General features: G+C 45.2%; 1 protein-coding gene across 6 annotated transcripts in view; it reads left to right on the top strand.

Annotated features, from left to right (window-relative positions):
- Positions 1-20533, top strand: part of dysf (dysferlin, limb girdle muscular dystrophy 2B (autosomal recessive)) — a 440247-nt gene that overhangs the window by 165559 nt on the left and 254155 nt on the right. For all 6 annotated transcript variants that reach the window (XM_060835988.1, XM_060835909.1, XM_060836235.1 and 3 more), the window contains exons 7-14: positions 1776-1904; positions 2935-2997; positions 7881-7931; positions 8015-8045; positions 9588-9703; positions 13894-14020; positions 14609-14712; positions 20054-20122. In XM_060835988.1, coding sequence (XP_060691971.1) covers positions 1776-1904; positions 2935-2997; positions 7881-7931; positions 8015-8045; positions 9588-9703; positions 13894-14020; positions 14609-14712; positions 20054-20122 — 690 coding nt within the window. The remainder of the gene's footprint in view (positions 1-1775; positions 1905-2934; positions 2998-7880; positions 7932-8014; positions 8046-9587; positions 9704-13893; positions 14021-14608; positions 14713-20053; positions 20123-20533) is intronic.

Here is a 20533-nt window from a genome sequence, read left to right on the forward strand (position 1 = left end):
CTCATCAATCAGTGCCCAAACGTTTACGCGGTACTCTGCCCCTGAAAGATATGTTGCAGTCCTTCCATGAAGGAGCAGTGGATGGGAAAGGGGAGATGGGGTGTCGTTAATTAAATACAACTAATCCCTTTGTTGTGAATGGGTCTTGAGCCTGTTGGATTTGTACACAAGTTGGAACACACCGCAGGCACAACACCAGAAACTGATTGTAAATATGGAGAAACACGTCAGATCTTTAAAATTAGCGTGAGTTACACCCCTGGTGGGATCATGTTGGTAAGTCAGATGTTTGTAAATCAGTGAGTCCCCGTAGCCCTTTCACAAGAGCGATGGCCTCCTTTGGTGCTGAGTGTCTATGTCTTAGCTGTCTTCCCACAACCAATGTTAAACCTGATGGGAATTTTGTCTGTTCCTGCTCTGCCTTTTCAATTAGAAATTGAGTCGATTATTTATTTTGCCTGTCTTGGTATTTCTGTAGCCATGGATAGTCCAATAATGGACACCAAATGGTGGCTCATGTTTCACTCTGGATTGTACCAAACTGTGGCCATTCAGCCCATCGAGTCTGCTCGGCCATTTGATCATGGCTGCATAGAACAGAATCCCTGCAGTGTGGAAACAGACATTCCAGTCCAACATGTCTGCACCATCTTACCAAAGAGCATCCCAACCAGACTCCCCCTCCATCTTTCCCATGGCTAATCCACTCTAACCTGCACAGCTTTGGAATGAGGGAGGAAATCAGAGCACCCGGAGGAAACCCACGGAGAATGTACAAAATCCACACAGTCAGTCACCCAAGGCTAGAATTGAACCTGGGTCCCTGGTGCTGTGAGGCAGCAGTGCTAACCACTGAGCTACTGTGCTGCCTCCAGGGCTACTCCGTTTCTCAACCTCATTTACCTGCCTTCTCCCTGTAACCCTTGACCCCCTTACTCATCAAGAGTCTATCCATCTTTGTTGTAAATACACTCAATAACTTGTCCTCCCCAGCCCTCTGTGGCAATGAGTTTCACAGATTTCCCACCCTCTGGCTGAAGAAATTCCTCCTCATCTCAGTTCTAAAGGGTCGTTCCTTCACCCTGAGGCTGTGCCCTTGGGTCCTTCTCCCTCCTCCTAGTGGAAACTTCTTCTCCACATCCATTCTATCCAGGCCTCTCAGTATTCTGTAAGTTTCAATCAGTTCCCCCATCATCCTTCTAAACTCCATTGAATGCAGACCCAGAGTCCTCAACCACTCCTCTTATGACAAGTCCTTCATCCCCGGGATCATTCTGTAAACCTCCTCTGGACTCCCTCCAATGGCAGCACATTCTTCCTTAGATATGGGACCCAAAACTGCTCAGAATATTCCAGGTGTGATCCAACCGGAACCTTATACATCCTCAGCTGTACATCTCTGCTGATGTATTCTAACCCTTTGGAAATGAATGCTAACATGATGTTTGCTTTCCTAACTGCCAACTGGACCAGCATGTTAACCTCAAGACAATTCTGTGCTGCGATCCCCAAGTCCCTTTGTGCTTTAGATTTCCGAAGACCTTCCCCATTCAGAAATTAGTGTACACCTCTATTCTTCCTACCAAAGTGCATAACCCCACACCTTTCCCACACTGTATTCCATCTGCCACTTCTTTGACCTCTCTCCCAGCTTTTCTAAGTCCTCCTATAGCCTCTGCAGTTGTGGGACAGCAGAAGGAACCCTTCACTCATGTGAAAGGACAATGTACAGGTGAAAGGAAATGGGCATTTACCAGATTTCTTTCTGTTTGCAGGTCAGAGTGTGTGTGGTTGAAGCACGTCAACTCCCAGGTATCAATATCAGACCGGTTGTTAAAGTTATAGTCGCTGGTCAAACCAAGACAACACGCATTCGCAAAGGCAATAATCCAGTCTTCGATGAGGTAGGGCACAGATCTCACCTTGCGCTTATTCAATGGTGGTATCATTGTAATAATGAGGAACCCCAGGGCCCAGATGGTTGATTTGAGGGTGCGTGGGTTCCTTACTCTCACCCACAACTGCCCTCTGAAATGCTTTGCCCCCAATTTCAGGGCAATTGAGGGCAGACAATAAGCACTGACACCCACATCCTGTGACAAGCAGTCTGGAAGCTGGACAGGAAGAAATTGTTGCTCAATGGAGGATGAATAACTGAAGACATTCAGAGAATAACCACATTTCAAAAGGACTCCATTGTCCGTGGAATACTTTAGATCGTTAAGAGGTTATGGGAAGCAATGTGAAAATGTAATTAATTAATTTATTTACTTTCAGTTGTGATTTATACAAGAGCCTCAGCAGAAAAATAATCCATTCTAACCATCAATCTTTGTAGGAGTTTACCCATGACACAATAACTAACCTTAATTATATTTAAACATCCTTTTCCAATAACCATTCGCTCTTTGTCCTCCAATCTAAGGCTGAATTTTGACAATTACTAACCAGGTGTTGAATTCCACAGCTTCACCGATTCAGTTGAAATGAAAATGTTAATGCACAAATGGGAGAGGCAATGTCCTGCCACAGTACAATTCGATATCACTGGAGAGGGGGAGGTGAGAGCTAGCCACAGAGCAGGCTGCTCAGAGTTCACAGGGAGAAAGTGAGGACTGCAGATGCTGGAGATCAGAGCAGAAAAATGTGTTGCTGGAAAAGCGCAGCAGGTCAGGCAGCATCCAAGGAACAGGAGAATTGACATTTCGGGAATTCCTGAAGAAAGGCTTCATGCCCGAAACGTCAATTCTCCTGCTCCTTGGATGCTGCCTGACCTGCTGTGCTTTTCCAGCAACACATTTTTCTGCTCAGAGTTCACAGCAGGGTTTGCAGATGCCAAACGTGAGGTGATGCGGCATGGACATGTTTGCCTCCCTGGATGGGCCTGGATAATCATGTGACTAAAACATGGCCGTCTTCTCTCTCGTTATACAGACATTTTTCTTCAACTTCTACGAGACACCTGCTGATCTCTTTGATGAGCCGATATTCATCATGGTGAGTGCTAGTGTCATAGCTTGAACTCTATCTACCCATCCAACCTGCCCTGGGAATGTTTGATGGGGACAGTGTAGAGGGAGCTTTACTCTGTATCTCACCCTGTGCTGTCCCTGCCGTGGGAGTGTTTGATGGGGACAGTGTAGATGGAGCTTTACGCTGTATCTAACCTCATGCTGTCCCTGTCCTGGGAGGGTTTGATGGGGACAGTGTAGAGGGAGCTTTACGCTGTATCTAACCTCATGCTGTCCCTACCCTGGGAATGTTTGATGGGGACAGTATAGAGGGATCTTTACTCTATATTCAACCCGTACTGTCTCTATCCTGGGAGTGTTTGATGGGGACAGCGTAGAGGGAGCCTTACTCTGTATCTAATCCCGTGCTGTCCCTGTCCTGGGAGTGTTTGATGGGGACAGTGTAGAGAGAGCTTTACTCTCAATCCAACCCTGCGCTGTCCCTGTCCTGGGAGTGTTTGATGGGGACAATGTATAGAGAGCTTTACCCTGTATGTAACCCTGTGCTGTCGCTGTCCTGGGAGTGTTTGATGGGGACAGTGTAGAGGGAGCTTTCCTCTGTATCTAACCCTGTGCTGTCTCTGTCGGAGTGTTTAATGGGGATAGTGTAGAGGGAGCTTTCCTCTGTATCTCACCCTGTGCTGTCTTTGTCCTGGGAGTGTTTAATGGGGAGCTTAAAGAGAAAAACGAGTCCGTTTATCACCTTGTGTCTTTGTCCACCAGTTTTGGTTCTGTTCTCAAGTACATTTTATCTCCTTTGCCCCGTGTTCTCAATCAGATAAATTTAAACTTTCATCTCATCATTTTCCGTTGTTGTGGGTTGTATTGAATTATTTCTAGGAATCATTAGATACAATATCTTCGAAAACCAATGGCCCTTGGGGAACGTCTCTCCTGCCTATCATTGTTGAAACGATTCTAGCACTGACTGTACCCAAGATCCCATGTCGCAAACTCCGAAAAATGTCCAACCTCTGGACAGCACTTGTCGAGAAATCCCAAGTGTGATGCGAATTACACGTGCAATCAATTCCCTGTTACCAGTGGGGCTTATCTCCTCTTCCTAGAAGCTATATTTATTCATTGGTAGGACCTGTTGTGGGCAGAGACAAGTACATGACCAAGCTGAGGGTCTTGGTCGAATTAATCAAAAATACGAGGGATGTGAGTGGCCTTGTGTTAGCCTGGCTGTGTCTTGACCTGGGGAGGTGTTGATCTAGTGTTATTCTCATTGCAGTGTTCATTAAGACACCCCGGGAATGTTCAGTGACCTGCGTTCGAACCCAGCCACAGCAAGTGGTTGAGTTTGAATTTAATGAGAATCTGGAATTCAGAGTCTAATGATAACCACGAATCCCCCATTGTCAGGAAGAACTCATCTGACTTAGGGAAAGAAATCTGCTGTCCTTTCCTGGTCTGACCTACGTGTGACTCCAGATCCACAGTGATTGGTTGGCTGCCCTCTGGGTCGTTAGGAATGGACAATAAATGCCGCCCTGGAAAGTGATGCCCTCAGCCGAAGTCGGAAGTCACGCAACACCACGCACCATCCGACAGGTGACCTGACGAAGGAGCAGCGCTCGGAAAGCTTGTAATTTCAAATAACTAAACGCTGGTGTTGTGTGACTTCTGGTGTTGAGCATCCCAGTCCAACGCTGGCACCTCATCTTCTGTATGAGCGAAAGAAAATCAGTCTAATGCCAACCTATGCCAATAACTGAAGTAAACTCTGTGTCCCTTTGAGACTTCCTGTTTTAGAACGTAGAACATTACAGCTCAGTACAGTCCCTTTGGCCCTCGATGTTAGACCGACCTGTAGAACCAATCTGACCTACACTATTCCATTTTCATCCATATGTCTATCCAATGACCATTTAAATGCCCTTAAAGTTGGCAAGTCTACTACTGTTGCAGGCAGTGCATTCCATGCCCCTACTACTCCCTGAGTAAAGAAACTACCTCCTATATCTATCACCCCTCAATTTAAAGCTGTGTCCCCTTGTGCTAGCCTCCGTACCAGGCAACATCCGAATAAATCACCCCTGAACCCTTTACAAAGCTTCCACATCCTTCCTATATATCAATACTCCTCGTGTGGCCGCACAGGGTGTGTGGGCTACTGGGTTCACAGTGGCTCAGTGGTTAGCACTGCTGCCTCACAGTGCCAGGGACCCAGGTTCAATTCCAGCCTCTGGCAAATGGGGAGTTTGCATATTCTCCCCAATTCTGCGTGGGTTTCCTCTTGGTGCTCCGGTTTCCTCCCACACTCCAAAGATGTGCAGCTTAGGGTGAATTGGCCATGCTAAATTACCCATAGTGTTAGTGCATTAGTCAGAGGGAAATGGGTCTGGGTAGGTTACTCTTCAGAGGGTTGATATGGACTTGTTGGGCCAAAGGGCCTGTTTCCATTCTGTAAGGAATTAAATCTGAAGACTAGCATTTTGTACAGCTATGGCAGTGGCTCCAAAACTCAATCCCTCTCCCAATAAAAGCTAACATACCATATGTCTTCTCAACAACCCTATCAACCTGGGTGGCAACTTTCAGGGATCTATGTACAAGGACATCAAGATCTCTCTGCTCATCTACACTATCAAGAATCTTACCATTAGTCCAGTAATCTTTATTCCTGTTGCTCCTTCCAAAGTGAATCACCTCACACTTTTCCACATTAAACTCCATTTGCCACCTCTCAGCCCAGCTCTGCAGCTTATCTATATCTCTCTGTAACCTGCAATATCCTTTGGCATTATCCACAACTCCACTGACCTTAGTGTCATCCACAAAATTTACTAACCCATCCTTCTACCCCCCACATCCAGGTTATTTATAAAAATGACAAACAGTAATGGATCCAAAACAGATCCTTGTGGTACACCACTAGTAACTGAACTCCAGGATAAACATTTCCCATCAGCCGTCACCCTCTGTCTTCTTTCAGCTAGCCAATTTCTAATCCAAATTGCTAAATCACCCCCAATCCCATGTCTCTATATTTTGTGTAATAGCCTACTGTGAAGAATCTTATCAAATGCTTTACTGAAATCCATATACACCACATCAACCATTTTACCCTCATCCACCTGTTTGGTCACCTTCTCAAAGAACTCAATTAAGTTTGTGAGGCATGACCTAAACTTCACAAAACCATATTGACTATCCCTAATTATTTTATTCCTTTCTAGATTATTATAAATCCTATCTTTTAAAACCTTTTCCAACACTTTACCCACAACCGAAGTAAGGCTCACAGGTCGATCAGGGTTGTCTCTACTCCCCTTCTTGAACAAGAGGACAACATTTGGTATTCCCCAGTCTTCTGACACTATTCTTGTAGACAGTGACAACATAAAGATCAAAGCCAAAAGGGTCTGCAATCTCCTCCCTGGCTTCCCAGAGAATCCTTGGATAAACCCATCTTGCCCTGGGGACTTATCTATTTTCACACTTTCCAGAATTGCTAACACCTCCTTCTTGGGAACATCAATCCTGTCTAGTACAGTAGCCTGTATCTCAGTATTCTCCTCGATAACATTGTCTTTTTCCAGTGTGAATACCGACAAAAAATATTTATTTAACACCTCTCCTACCTCCTCGGACTCCACGCACAACTTCCCACCTTATCCTTGACTGACCCTAATCTTACTCTCATCATTCTTTTATTCCTGACATACCTATAGAAAGCTTTAGAGTTTTCCTTGATTCCACCTGCCAATGAATTGTGATGTCTCCTCCTGGCTCTTCTTAGGTCTGTCTTTATGACTTTCCTGGCTAACTTGGAACTCTCAAATGCTCTAATTGAGTCTTCATGTCTCATCCTAACATAAGCCTTCTTCTTGCTCTTGACAAGAGATTCAACTTCTTTAGTAAACCACAGCTCCCTCACTTGACCATTTCCTCTCTGCCTGACAGGTATATACTTAACAAGGACTCACAGTAACTCTTCCTTGAATAAGCTCCACATTTCAATTGTGCCCATCCCCTGCAGTTTCTTTCTCCATTTTAATAATCTTAAATCTTGCCCAATTGCAATATAATTGTCTTTCTCCAAGCTATAACTCTTGCCCTGTGGTACAACCTATCTCTTTCCATTGCTAAAGTAAATGTAACCGAATTGTGGTCACTATCACCAAAGTGCTCACCTACCTCCAAACCTAACACCCGGCCAGGTTCATTACCCAGTACCAAATCCAATATGGCCTCATCCCTACATGTAGGTGTTCTCCTTCATTACCTGCTGTATCACTGAATGTCCTCAGTGATCAGGTAGGAGAAAGTGAGGACTGCAGATACTGGAGATTAGAGTCAAGATGTGGTGCTAGAAAAGCACAGCAGGTCAGGCAGCATCCGAGGAGCAGGAGAATCGACGTTTTGGGCAAAATTTTTGATGAAGGGCTTTTGCCTGAAACATTGATTTCCCTCTTCTCAGATGCTCCCTGACCTGCTGTGCTTTTCCAGCACCACACTGTTGGCCATCAGTGATCAGACCGTCTGTACTGGAGTCAAGATGGGTTTGAAATCTGCTTGAGATAGCAGCGTGGAAACAGAGGACTGGTAATTGAGTGACACCCTTGGCAGTCTGCCTGAATATTCATGACAGCATCCACTGTCCAGCCTTCCGGCCTGGTACTGTGAGCTCTCTCCCCGATGGCAGAAAAACATCCATAACTGTTTAGTCACAGTCATAGTCAGAGACAAAGTCCCTTTGGCCCGTCAAGTCTGTGCTGGTCCAAAATAAGCACCTAATTGTTCTAATCTCATTTTTCAGCCCTTGGCCCATGGATGCCAAGTACTCAATATGGTAAGCTTCTTTTTGTGGTAGTTGTTGTTCCTGTGAGACATTGACTTTCTTAATTTTTTTTTTAACAGGCCTACAACTCACATTCACTGCGCATGGACTCTGTAATCGGAGAGTTCAAGGTAAACTAACAGCAGAAATTCCTGTCAGAATTTGGAAACAGCAGTTGCTACACATTAATCTGTGTGTTTTATTCCCTTTGCAGCTGGACATTGGAGCAGTTTATTCAGAACCAAGTAAGTAACCACCTTGATTTCCGTTGAGTTCGATGGGCCTCCTGTGAAGTGGTTGAGTCTTGTTTTCCACATTGACTGACTCTCTCTCTCGAGGCCCCTGGAATGAGCCCCCAGTCAGCTGGAAATTATCCCAGCTTCTCACTGGGAACTAGTTCAGACTGGGGGAGCGCTGCAGGGCACAGATACATCAGTTCTATACAGTCATCAGCACTCTGGGAGTTGGGGGGTGTGCACAGAGAGGGAGAGAGAGAGAGAGAGAGAGAGAGATAAACAGAGAAAGGCAGGCAGAAGAGAGACACAGAAAGATGGAGAGAGAGACAGACAGACAGATAGAGAGGCAGAGAGAAAGAGAGGGAGATAGAGAGAGGTAGAGAGAAATACAGAGACAGAGATACACATACAGAGAAAGACAGGGGGAGAGAGAGTGAGTCAGAAAAATGAGAGAGGGAGAGACAGGTAAAGAGAGAGGGAGAGGGAGGCAGAGAAAGAAAGAGAAAGGCAGTGAGAGAGAGAGAGAGACAGAGAGAGAATAACAGGCAGGAAGAGAGACAGAAGGTGGAGAGAGAGAGAGAGAGAGAGACAGAGAGAAAGAGAGAGATATATAGACAGAGAGAGGTAGAGAGAAAGATAGAGACAGACATACATACAGAGAAAGACGGAGAAAGAGAGACAGAGCGGCAGACAGAGAAAGAAAGAGAAAAGCAGAGAGAGAAGGAGAAACAGAAAAACAGAAAGACAGAGAGAGTGAGAGAGAGAGAGACAGACAGAGATAGAGGAGTAATAAAACATCCAGTGAGGTTTGGATATAAGTTTGGTTGAATGTCAGGAAACAGGAAATTGTGGGGAAAAGCATTTCTTTAAAAATCAGAGCAAGTTTTACAGTGGGGTTTCTGGAGATTGGTACAAAGACCTTTTTGGTGTAGTTTGGTATTGTTGGTTAGCAGACACATGGTGGGCTGAAGGGCCTGTTTCTGTGCTGTATAACTTTTTAATTTTCATCTAGATTAATGGCCTAGACTTAGATGAAGAGGACAGAACTTTCAAAAATCACATTTGATGCAAACCCTGTCAGTGAAGGCTCTGTTTCACCTTCCAAACCCATGACCATTTCCATCAAGAAGGACAAAGGCAGCAGGTACATGGAAACACCACCCCCTGCAAGTTCCCCTTCAAGCCACTCACCATCCTGACTTGGAAATATATCGCCGTTCCTTCACTGTTGTGGGTCACAAGGCCCCTAAGGGCATTGTGGGTCAATCCACAGCACATGGATGACAGAGGTTCAAGATGGCAGCTCACCCCCCAACTTCTTGAGGGGCGACTAGGGACGGGTGATAAATGCTGGGCCCAGCCAGTGACACCCACATCTCATGAGAGAGTGAATAAAAAGCTTTGTGAACTGTGAGGGAGATTGTGACAGAAGACAAGAGTTGGTGGATTGAGCAAAGATATGGCAAATGACTTGACTCCAAACCTGGTTGGGGAGGATTAAAATGAATTAGATTGTCTCCCAGTTTCAACTGAACTTGTTTCATTTTATAGAACATGCCTTTCTCAGGAAGTGGCTCCTCCTCTCTGACCCTGATGACCTGGCTGCGGGGGCCAAAGGTTACCTGAAGGTCAATCTCATCGTGCTGGGACCTGGTGATGAAGCTCCCGTGAGTTCAATCATGTGACCTGTTGACCATTTCCTCACATTTACCCCATCTTGTAAATGACCCTGGTGTGGAAACCAAGGTCTTGGTTAATTCAGATCTTGATGGGTCAAGTTATGGTCTAGATTTTGCAGAAATCCAACACTAGAACGTTGTCCGCGAGAGGTGCTGTGAGCATTGTATTACTGCTTGGGCACAAGGGATATCAGGTACAGGTGAGATGTTGCCAGGGCCTGGAAGAGAGAGATTGCAAGAGATAGGACAGAGTGTGAGGATGCATGGAAGGTATGAGAGAGAGGAAAAGCTGCAAATGGCTTGGGAGAGAGAGGCTGCAGAATAAAGGGAGCAGTGTCCAACCTGTCAATAACAGGAACATTGAATTAGCTGGGAGTCAGGGAATCTTGAAATCATGATGGTAATGAAATGAGCAGATGAACGTGGAATCTCTTACTTAAGGTTACGTATGCTAAGGAACTTTTGAGGAAAAGCTACTGCAATAAACATGGGGAAAACTGTTAAATTTAAATCTGAGATTGGGATTCGAGGTGCAGTCAAAAAGAGTAGGAGCTGTCTGGTTAAAATAATCCAGCTTTGTGAATATATCATAGGGTAAATAGACAAGGTGTTTTCCCTGGGGAGTGGGAGTCCAGAACTGGAGGGCATTGAGAGGGGAAAGATTTAAAGAGATCTAATGGATAGCTTCTTCACATAGAGGGTGGTGCATGTATGGAATGAGCTGCCAGAGGAAGTGGTGGAGGCTGGTATAATATAACATTTAAAAGGCATCTGGATGGGTATATGAATAGGAAGAGTTTAGAGGGATATGGGCCATGTGTTGGGAAATGGGACTAGATTGGTTTAGGAAATCTGCACGAGTTGGACCGAAGAGTCTGTTTCAGTGCTGTACATCTCCATCTCTGTGTGGAAGGTGTATTTAGAGTGAAGGCTTTCTCGGTGCAGATGTGTGTATATCAGTTACTTTGGAAAAGAAAGGTTTTGGTGCTAACTTATGGCAGTGGTTGTGTGTGAACGTAAATACTTTGATGTCTAAGAAAATATTATTTTCCTTCATTGTGGACTGGCGTGCCTGCTCACTGTAGGGATTCTAAGAAGCATTTTTTTACGTGCTGTGACTTTAAATTTAACAGTTATTTAAACTATTATTGAACTCTTCTAATTCTGTTTCCCTGCGAGTCCATCATTTGTCATCACAAATACAGACAGCATCGCTGCTGTATAATTACATCAGTGAATAACTGAATTAGTAAGTGGAGCCCCTAAAAATCAGAATATAGCCCCCACAAATAAAAGTGCTCTTATTTCCAACATCTGCAGTATTTTGCTTCTTGTGGGGATTTGTAAGTGTGGTTAATTTGAATGTAAAACGAGAATAGAAGTTTCACACAGTGGCCGGGTATTTGTTTTCCCAACACAGACTGAGTGTGGCATCAAGGGGTCCCAGTAAAACCCAGTGTCAGTGGGAAACAGGGGGGAAACTCTTTGCTGGTTGGAGTCATACCTGGCACACAGGGCATTGATGAAGGGTCACTGGACCCAAAACATTATCCCTGTTTTCTTTCCACAGATGCTGCTAGACTTGCTGAGTTTCTCCAGCACCTTGTGGTTTTGTTTCAGATTTCCAGCATCCACAGTTCTTGGTTTTATTAACGTCGGAAGGAAGTTGTTATTATTGGGTGTTAATCCAGGACATCTCTGCAAGAGCGCTTCAGGCCAGTTGCCTGCGCCGTTATATTTTAGAGGTTCACAATGTAGGCAGCTACCTTCCCCCCACCCCCACCCACCCCCACTCCACCACCCGCCCCCCCCCCCCTCCCATTTATCTCTCCACCCCTGAAGCTCCCAGCCTCATTCCTGATGAAGGGCGTTTGCCCAAAATGTCGACTCTCCTGCTCCTCGGATGCTGCCTGCCCTGCTGTGTTTTTCCCGCACCACACTAATCTCCAGCATCTGCAGTCCTCACTTTCTCCTACTTGACCAGTTATAAAGAGTTTGCAAACATCTTCTTAGATTTGATAAGAAACAGCAATTTGGATATGATCCATGGGTTAGTAGGATCATGAGGGGGCGGCATGGTGGCTTAGTGGTTATCACTGCTGTTTCATAGTGCCGGGAACCGGGTTCAATTCCAGCCTCAGGTGACTGTGTAGAGTTTGCACATTCTCCCCGTGTCTGCGTGGGTTTCCTCCCACAATCCAACGACATGCAGGTCAGGTGAATTGGCCAGGCTAAAATTGCCTGTAGTGTTCAGGGATGATTAGGTTACGTGCATTAGTAATGGGTCTGGGTTGGTTACTCTTCAGAGGATTGGTGTGGACTGATTGGGTGGAATGGCCTGTTTCCACACTGTAGGGATTCTATGAATATCAAAAGGTGTGTACGACCCTGTCCGCTGATACCAGAACAGGCTGTGACACAGAGTGCGTCAGCATCCATAACATTGTGAAGGCAGCATCCTGGTCTCATGTCAACGAGTTAGGGAATTCATTCTTGGATCTTCCTCCTCGTTTTGTCCATCTTCCTCTTCATTTTGTTCATCTTCCTCCTCGTTTTGTCCATCTTTCTCCTCGTTTTGTCCAGCTTCCTCCTCGTTTTGTCCAACTTCCTCCTCGTTTTGTCAATCTTCCTCTTCATTTTGTCTAGCTTCCTCCTCGTTTTGTCCAGCTTCCTCCTCCTTTTGTCCATCTTCCATCTGAAGAAGACAATTGCTTGCCCAGCACAGTGAATTTCACTCTGAGCACTAATTAATGAGCCTAGTCAGGAGAGGCTGGTCAATCAACCACTGACCAATGGTTAGTCAGCCCAATGAACATAGGGCATTGATTCACTGAGGCCTGCGAGGCTACAGTGACACTGTGATAACACCCCCTAGCTCTGGGCCAGGCAACCCAGGTTCAAGCTCCCGATGACAAATCACAAATTGTGCTCTTCCCCAGTATAGGGTTGTCTTCTGAACAGGAAAAGGACCCTCCGGGGAAACTGGTGTCCTTGTTAAATTGCAGATTTACAATGAAACCTTTGTCAATCTCTGAAAGGGTTTAGCTGCATAGGTCAACGTATAGAATAAACTCAGAGGGTGCAGGACAAACTCAGCAAGTCTGGCAGGATCCATGGTGGCAGAGTTTAGATTTCGACTCTTCTTCAATACTCTTCTGAAGAGGTGTAACCAGACTCAAAATATTGACTCTGTTTCTCTCTCTGCAGACACTGCCAGACCTGCTGCGTTTCTCCAGCACTCTGTGTTTTGTTTCAACATTGGTCTGTTAAACAGTATAAATAGGTATAGGTGAGCTGATACATATTTTACAGGCACACTGTTATAGACATGATACAGGCTCAATTGCATTGAAGGATACAGGTAAAGTGTTAAAGATAGATAAAGGTGATGCTTTATGGATGATTAAATATGATGTGTCACAGACAAGGTAAAGGTAAGAGACAATATAGAGGGATACAGAGACAGTGGTATAGACAGGTGAAGGTGAGAGATGATATAGAGGGACACAGAGACAGTGATATAGACAGGCGAAGGTGAGAGATGATATAGAGGGATACAGAGACAGTGGTATAGACAGGCGAAGGTGAGAGATGATATAGAGGGATACAGAGACAGTGGTATAGACAGGTGAAGGTGAGAGATGATATAGAGGGATACAGAGACAATGGTATCGACAGGTGAAGGTGAGAGATGATATAGAGGGATACAGAGACAGTGGTATAGACAGGCGAAGGTGAGAGATGATATAGAGGGATACAGAGACAGTGGTATAGACAGGTGAAGGTGAGAGATGATATAGAGGGATACAGAGACAATGGTATAGACAGGCGAAGGTGAGAGACGATATAGAGGGATACAGAGACAATGGTATCGACAGGTGAAGGTGAGAGATGATATAGAGGGATACAGAGACAGTGGTATAGACAGGTGAAGGTGAGAGATGATATAGAGGGATACAGAGACAGTGGTATAGACAGGTGAAGGTGAGAGATGATATAGAGGGATACAGAGACAGTGGTATAGACAGGTGAAGGTGAGAGATGATATAGAGGGATATAGAGACAGTGGTATAGACAGGTGAAGGTGAGAGATGATTCCAGACTTTGTGTTGCAGCTGCAGGTAGCATTTTACAGTGACGCCCACTTTATGAAAGTTGCGATATTCTTTCTCTTGCAGATGGAGAAGAAAGATAGTGCTGAAGACAAAGAAGACATTGAGGGGAACTTGCTGCGACCCAGTGGAGTGTCTCTGAGAGGAGCCTATTTCATGTTGAAGATTTACCGGGCAGAGGATCTACCCCAGAGTATGTGTTCACTGAGGCATCGGGTCCATACGCCAGGAATTTGAAAATACATTTAGCAAAAGATAACTCATATTTACCCCGTACGGCCCCTGTACTGGGATGTTGTAGAGGGAGCTTTACTCTGTATCTAACCTGGTACTGTTCCTGTTCTGGGAGTGTTTGATGGGGACAGTGTAGAGGGAGTTTTACTCTGTATCTAACCCCGTGCTGTCCCTGTCCTGGGAGTGTTTGATGGGGACTGTGTAGAGGGAGCTTTACTCTGTATCTAACCCCGTGCGGTCCCTGTCCTGGGAGTGTTTGATGGGGACAGTGTAGAGGGAGCTTTACTCTCTATCTAACCATGTGCTGTCCCTGTTCTGGGAGTGTTTGATGGGGACTGTGTAGAGGGAGCTTTACTCTGTATCTAACTCTGTGCTGTCCCTGTCCTGGGAGTGTTTGTTGTGGACAGTGCAGGGGGAACTTTAGCCCTTATCTAAACTGTGCTCTGACTGGATCGTGGCATTGTGGATTGTTTATGTTTACAGCAATTGATGAATGGAAAAGGTTGTTATAAGATTGTCGAGTGACTGGTTTTCTCTCTCTGGATAGTGGACGATGCTGTCCTCGATAGCGTGAAGCAGTTCTTTGGGTTCGACAGCAGCAAGAAAAATCTCGTTGATCCTTTTGTGGAAGTGAACTTCGCCGGGAAGATGGTGAGATGATGTGGGCCTGGTCTCTTGGGGCATTGGGACGGTCACCTACTTGGTGTGGTCTTCACATGGTGGTCCCCAACCTCAACAGGGCTGAACACCGAGCCCTGCTGATGAACCGTTTCACTCGGCACTCATCAGGACAGAATGCAAGAAAGCCAATTTTCAAATGGTCACAACAGTTAATACAATAGGAGAAAAGGTTACTGATTGGTTCGAAGTCAACCCTAATTGGCCAAAAGATTTACCATGGGGAAAGAAACCCAAACTACAAACTGTAATCATTTTTGTTTGCAGTAAGTAGGTTACAATGGACTGAAATGTTTATGTTGTTAATGTAGCTCATAGCACACTCAAGACTGTTCTGTAAGTGCTGCCCAATCAATATCCTTTCCTTTGGTCATTTTCATTCTTGTGCCTGTCCTGATAATGCTACAGTTGAAAGTCAATGGATGCTTCAAGCTCTCTGATGGTCAGTTCTAACTCAATGACATTAGAATAAGATCATCATCAGAGGTGGTCACCTCTCTTCTCTAATGGCTCCGTCTCCTGGCAGCTGATTTGCTCAAAATTAAAACTTGTGGTACTGAAGGTAAAGCATCAACATGATTAGGAGATTATGTCATGAAAGAAAGAGAGTAGGCACCATCAATAAATCCTGTGTTGTTTCTTAATGATTTGGATGAAATTTTTGGTGGTCTGATCAGCAAGTTTGCAGATAACCCAAAAGAAAACTGGTGAAGTTGTAAATAGGGAGTAAGGTTATCAAAGGATGTAAATCTTTGGAAAGTTGGGCAGAGAAATGGCAGATGGGGTTTAATCCAGACACTAGTGGATAAAGTGGTAAAGAAGGCAATGCAGTATGGTTACCTTCAATAGTCGGGGCATTAAGTATAAACATACTTCAGGCATATCTTCAAACCAGCTTTGAAGATTTCAAACAGCCTCATTGACTCATGGGAGACTTTGGCTGTGACCGTCCAAAATGGGCAAGGATCCTTAAGGAATCTATTGTGTGAGATTATCAGGAATATACAGGGGAGTCAATGGCCTAGAGATATTATGGCCAGATTGTTAATACAGAGACCCAGCTAACATTCTGGGACCTGGGTTTGAATCTTGCTATTTGAATTTGAATTCACTAGATATCTAATGATGACCAGGAATCCACTGTGGATTGTTGGAAATCTCATTCAGTCCTTCCGGGAAGGAAACTGCCATCCTTACCTGGTCTGCACGACACGTGACTCCAGACCCACAGAAATGTGGTTAACTCTTAATTGCCCTCTGAGCAATTAGGGATGGGCAATTAAACATTGAAACCCCTATCCCATGAATGGATGGGGAAAAAACAGTGAGATGAACCTCCAACCTTCAATCCTTGCATGTGTGAAAACTCAGAGTTATAGATGTTTACAGCATGGAAACAGGCCCTTCGGCCCAACTTGTTCATGCCTCCCAGTTTTCACAATTAGCTTGTGGACTAAATGCTGGAGTCATCCACTATCTCAGAACCTGTTAGACCTTGGAAGCAAATCATTGTCTAATCCTGACGGACTGTCTAGGAAGAGGGTAGAATAGATCCTAGAATTACAAAGAACGGTTGTGGTGGGTTAAAATGTGGTAGTCAGATTTCATACGTGTGTGTGTGTACCCTAACAGAAGGATTGATGCTATATCATGTAAACTGCAGACAGTGGAGGCCTATTGAAATTAAAGGGTTCCCGTCTTCATATGACTAACTATCATGGTCGGATACAAAAATGGCGACTGGAACGTGTCATAGAGAGCTAGAATGTAAAGGGGACAAAGTTCTGCTAAAGCTATATAAATCGCAGAATGAATCACATATGAACCGAAGTTAAAACCAGTAAAACATCTGAATGTCACATACTGGTTGTCATTCATTTTGTAACCTGATGAAGGGCTTATGCCCAAAACATCTGATGCTGCCTGATCTGCTGTGCTTTTCCAGCACCACACTCTTGACTCTAATCTCCAGCATCTGGAGTACTCACTGTCTCCTTCTCCAAACTGAAGGCATGTAGGAAGACCAGTACATTCAGACAGTCCTGGACATCAAAATGTCGATTGACCTTAGAAGATTCTTCAGAAGGGATCCAGGGTTAAAGTATTATTGGAAGTTGCATTATGTCGGTATGCACTAGAATAGCAATGGATAAGACAAGAGGAGTTACTAACTGCAGTATGCCTAGCCTCTGACCTCTGACCTCCTCTTGGTGCCATTGTATTTAAGTGGCAACTGCAAAGAACAAAGAACGATACACCACAGGAACAGGCCCTTCGGCTCTCCTGCACTGACACCTTTTGCCCTCCCACATTAAAACTATCTTCCCTTACAGGATCCGTGTCCCCCTATTCCCTTCCTGTTCATGTGGTGGTCCAGGTGTTTCCTGAATACTGCTTCCACCCCCTCCTCTGGCAGTGTGTCCCAGACACTCACCACCCTTTGTGTGAAAAACTTACCTCGCATATCTCTTTTAAACATTCCCCCCTCGCATCTGGAACCTGTGTCCCCTAGTAACTGACCCCTCCACCCTGGGAAAAAGTCTCATCCTTTCCACTCTATCCCTGCCATTTTCAATCTTATAAACTTCTATCAGGCCATCCCTCAACCTCCTACGTTCCACTGAATACAAATCCAGTTTATCCAACCTTTCTTCATAGCTAAAAGCCCCCATGCCAGGCAACATCCTGGTAAACCTTTTCTGTACCCTCTCCAAAACATCCACATCCTTCAGTGTGGTAACCAGAACTGTACAGAATATTCCATGTGTGGCCTAACTAAAGTTCTATCAAGCTGCAGCATAAGCTGTCTATCCTTATACTCAATGGCCCTTCCAATGAAGGCAAGTGTGCCATAAGCCTTTTTAACTCCCTTATCTACCCACGCTGCCACCTTCAATGATCTGTGGGCCTGCACACCCAGATCCCTCTCTATATCAATTCTGCAACTATATAATTTCCTCCTGTGCTTGACCTTCCAAAATACATCCCCTTGCATTTGTCTGGATTAAACTCCATCTGCCATTTTTCTGCCCATGCCTACAACTGATCTCTATCCTGCTGCATCCTTTGACAATCTTCTTCAGTATCCACAGCTCCACCAATCTTTGTATCGTTCACCAACTTACGAAGTAGACCAGCGGCATGCTCTTCCAAATCATTTCTGTACATTATGAACAGCAGAGCACCCAGCACTGATCCCCGGGGAACATCACTAATCACAGCTCTCCATTTCAAAGAGCATCTTTCCATCGCTACCTTCTGTCCCTATGCCTAAGGCAGTTCTGTATCCATCTTGCCAGCTCTCCCTGATACCATGTGACTTCACCTTTTGTACCAGTCTGCCATGAGGGACGTTGTCAAGGGATTTACTTATGTCCATGTGGACAATAACGAACCGTTTTTCCCTCATCAACATCTTTGTCACCTCCTCAAAAAACTCAATCAAGTAAGTGAGGCACGACCTCCCCCGTATAAAACCATATTGTCTATTACAAATCAGTCCATTCTAAATGCATATAGACCTTCTCCCTGGGAACCACTTCCAAGCATTTCCCTACCACTGATGTGAGACTCCCAGGCCTATAATTTCCAGAATTATCTTTGCCACCCTTCTTAAACAGTGGGACAACATTAACTATTCTCCCTTCCTTTGGGATCTCACTGTGGTCAAACAGGACACAAAGATGTCTTTCAATGCTCCAGTGAATTGTCCTTTTGTTACCCTCAATATTCTGGGATAGATCCCATCAGGACCTGGGGACTTATCTACCTTCATATATTTTTAAGATGCACAACACCTCTTTCTTTTTAATAGCAACTTGCTTTAGAAACTCGTTTCCTTGAGATCATACACCACCAATTCCTTCTCTTTGCTGTATGTGGTTTATTTGTATAAAGCTTTGGGATTTTCCTTAATCCTGTTTGCTAACATCTTGTCATGACCCCTTTTAGCCCTTCTCATTCCTTGTCTAAGTCCTTTCCAACCTGCCCTATGTACTTCAGTCCAGAACAGGTTCTGGTCAATGGTAACACTCCCTGCCTAAGGAAGTTGATAATGAGACACTCACGCTGTTGAATGTCAAGAGCTAATGACTGGGATTCTCTCTTGATTGTGATGGTGATAGCCTGGCATTTGTGTGGTGCAAATCTCATTTGCCACTTGCCAGCACAAGCCTGGATATTGTCCAGATCTTGTTGCATTTGGACACAGACTGCTTCAGTACCTGAGGTGTCACGAATGGTGCTGAACACTGTGCAATCATCGGCCAACATCCCCATGTCTGACCTTATGATGGGGGAAAGGTCATTGATGAAGCAACTGAAGATGGTTGGGCCTAGGACACTCCCCTGTGGACATTTCAGGGTTTTTGTGTTGCAATAGTAATGTCCCTGCTTCCGAGCCAGGAAGCTGGTGTTCAAGTTCCACCTTAGGGAGCATTGAAGGGGTAATTGGGGAAAGGGGAAGTGTAAGGGGTAATTGGGTGAGGGAACAGAAAAGGGAGTAATTGTGGAAGGAGATGGTGAATAGGATATTCGGGGGAGGGGATCAGTGAAAGGGCAGTTGTGAAGGGGTGTTGCATCGGGTAATCCTGGGAGGGGCAGTTAATAGGATCATTCTGGGAGGGGTAGTGACTGGGGTCATTGTGCAAAGGGCAGTGAATGGGGTAATTCTGTGAGAGGCAGTGAAAGGGATAATTCTGGGAGGACAGTGAATGGGGTAATTGGGGAGGGGCAGTGAGTGGGGTATTCCTGAGAGAGGCAATGATTGGGGTAATTGGGGAGGGACAGCGAAAGGGATAATTCTGGGAGGAGCAGTGAGTGGGGTAAATGGGGAGGGGCAGTGGGTGGGGTATTTCTGAGAGAGGCAGTGATTGGGGTAATTGGGGAGGGACAGTGAAAGGGATAATTCTGGGAGGAGCAGTGAGTGGGGTAATTCTGGGAGGGGCATTGAATGAGTAATTCTGGGTGGAACAGTGGAGTAATTCTGGGAGGGACAGTGAATGGGGCAATTACAGGAGGAGCAGTGAGTGGGGTAATTCCGGGGGGGGCACTGAATGGGTAATTCTGGGTGGAACAGTGAGTGGGGTAATTCTGGGAGGGGCAGTGAAAGGGGTAATAATAGGAGGAGCAGTGAATGGACTGTCTGATCTCGAAGAGAGAGGACTGAGATGTGACCTAACAGAGAGCTTTGGGATAATGAGAAAAAAAATGAACAGGGTCGAGCAGAGACAGAACTATATCAGAACATTTGTAAATGATTTGGGATAAACAGCTTTACTCAAAGAATAAAATATTGCGTCTTTGTATCTTTCAGGTTTGCAGTAAGATCATTGAGAAAAATGCCAATCCACAGTGGAATCAGAGCCTTGTATTACCGATCAGGGTACGGAAACGATCTGCCCCCAACCATGGGGACTCTCTCTCTGTTCAAGATTGTTGGTGCTTCAGCTCAGATGCTATGTGGCAATTCTCAAGCTCTGTATCGGATTTGAGTCCTGTGTGTTTAACTCTGCGCTGATCGCTGGAGCAGTTCACAAAGCTAGACTGTCCGCTTGGTGTTTCATGGGCAGGGCTGACCTGGCCTGAATGGGATAGACAGTACACACACAACCATTCCTCCATCTCTGCTACTGCCTAGTGCTTCCAAGTCTGATTCCACTCTCTGTACCATTTCCTGCCATCACCCATCTCTATATCCTCGTCCAGGGATTCTGGGAAGGCCAATAAACACTGGCATTAACAATCAGCTCACATCCAATAGGTCATCATCTTGTTAAAAATCATGTGATAAAAG

This window comes from Hemiscyllium ocellatum, chromosome 1 (assembly GCF_020745735.1).
Source record: "Hemiscyllium ocellatum isolate sHemOce1 chromosome 1, sHemOce1.pat.X.cur, whole genome shotgun sequence".
Classification (NCBI taxonomy): domain Eukaryota; kingdom Metazoa; phylum Chordata; class Chondrichthyes; order Orectolobiformes; family Hemiscylliidae; genus Hemiscyllium; species Hemiscyllium ocellatum.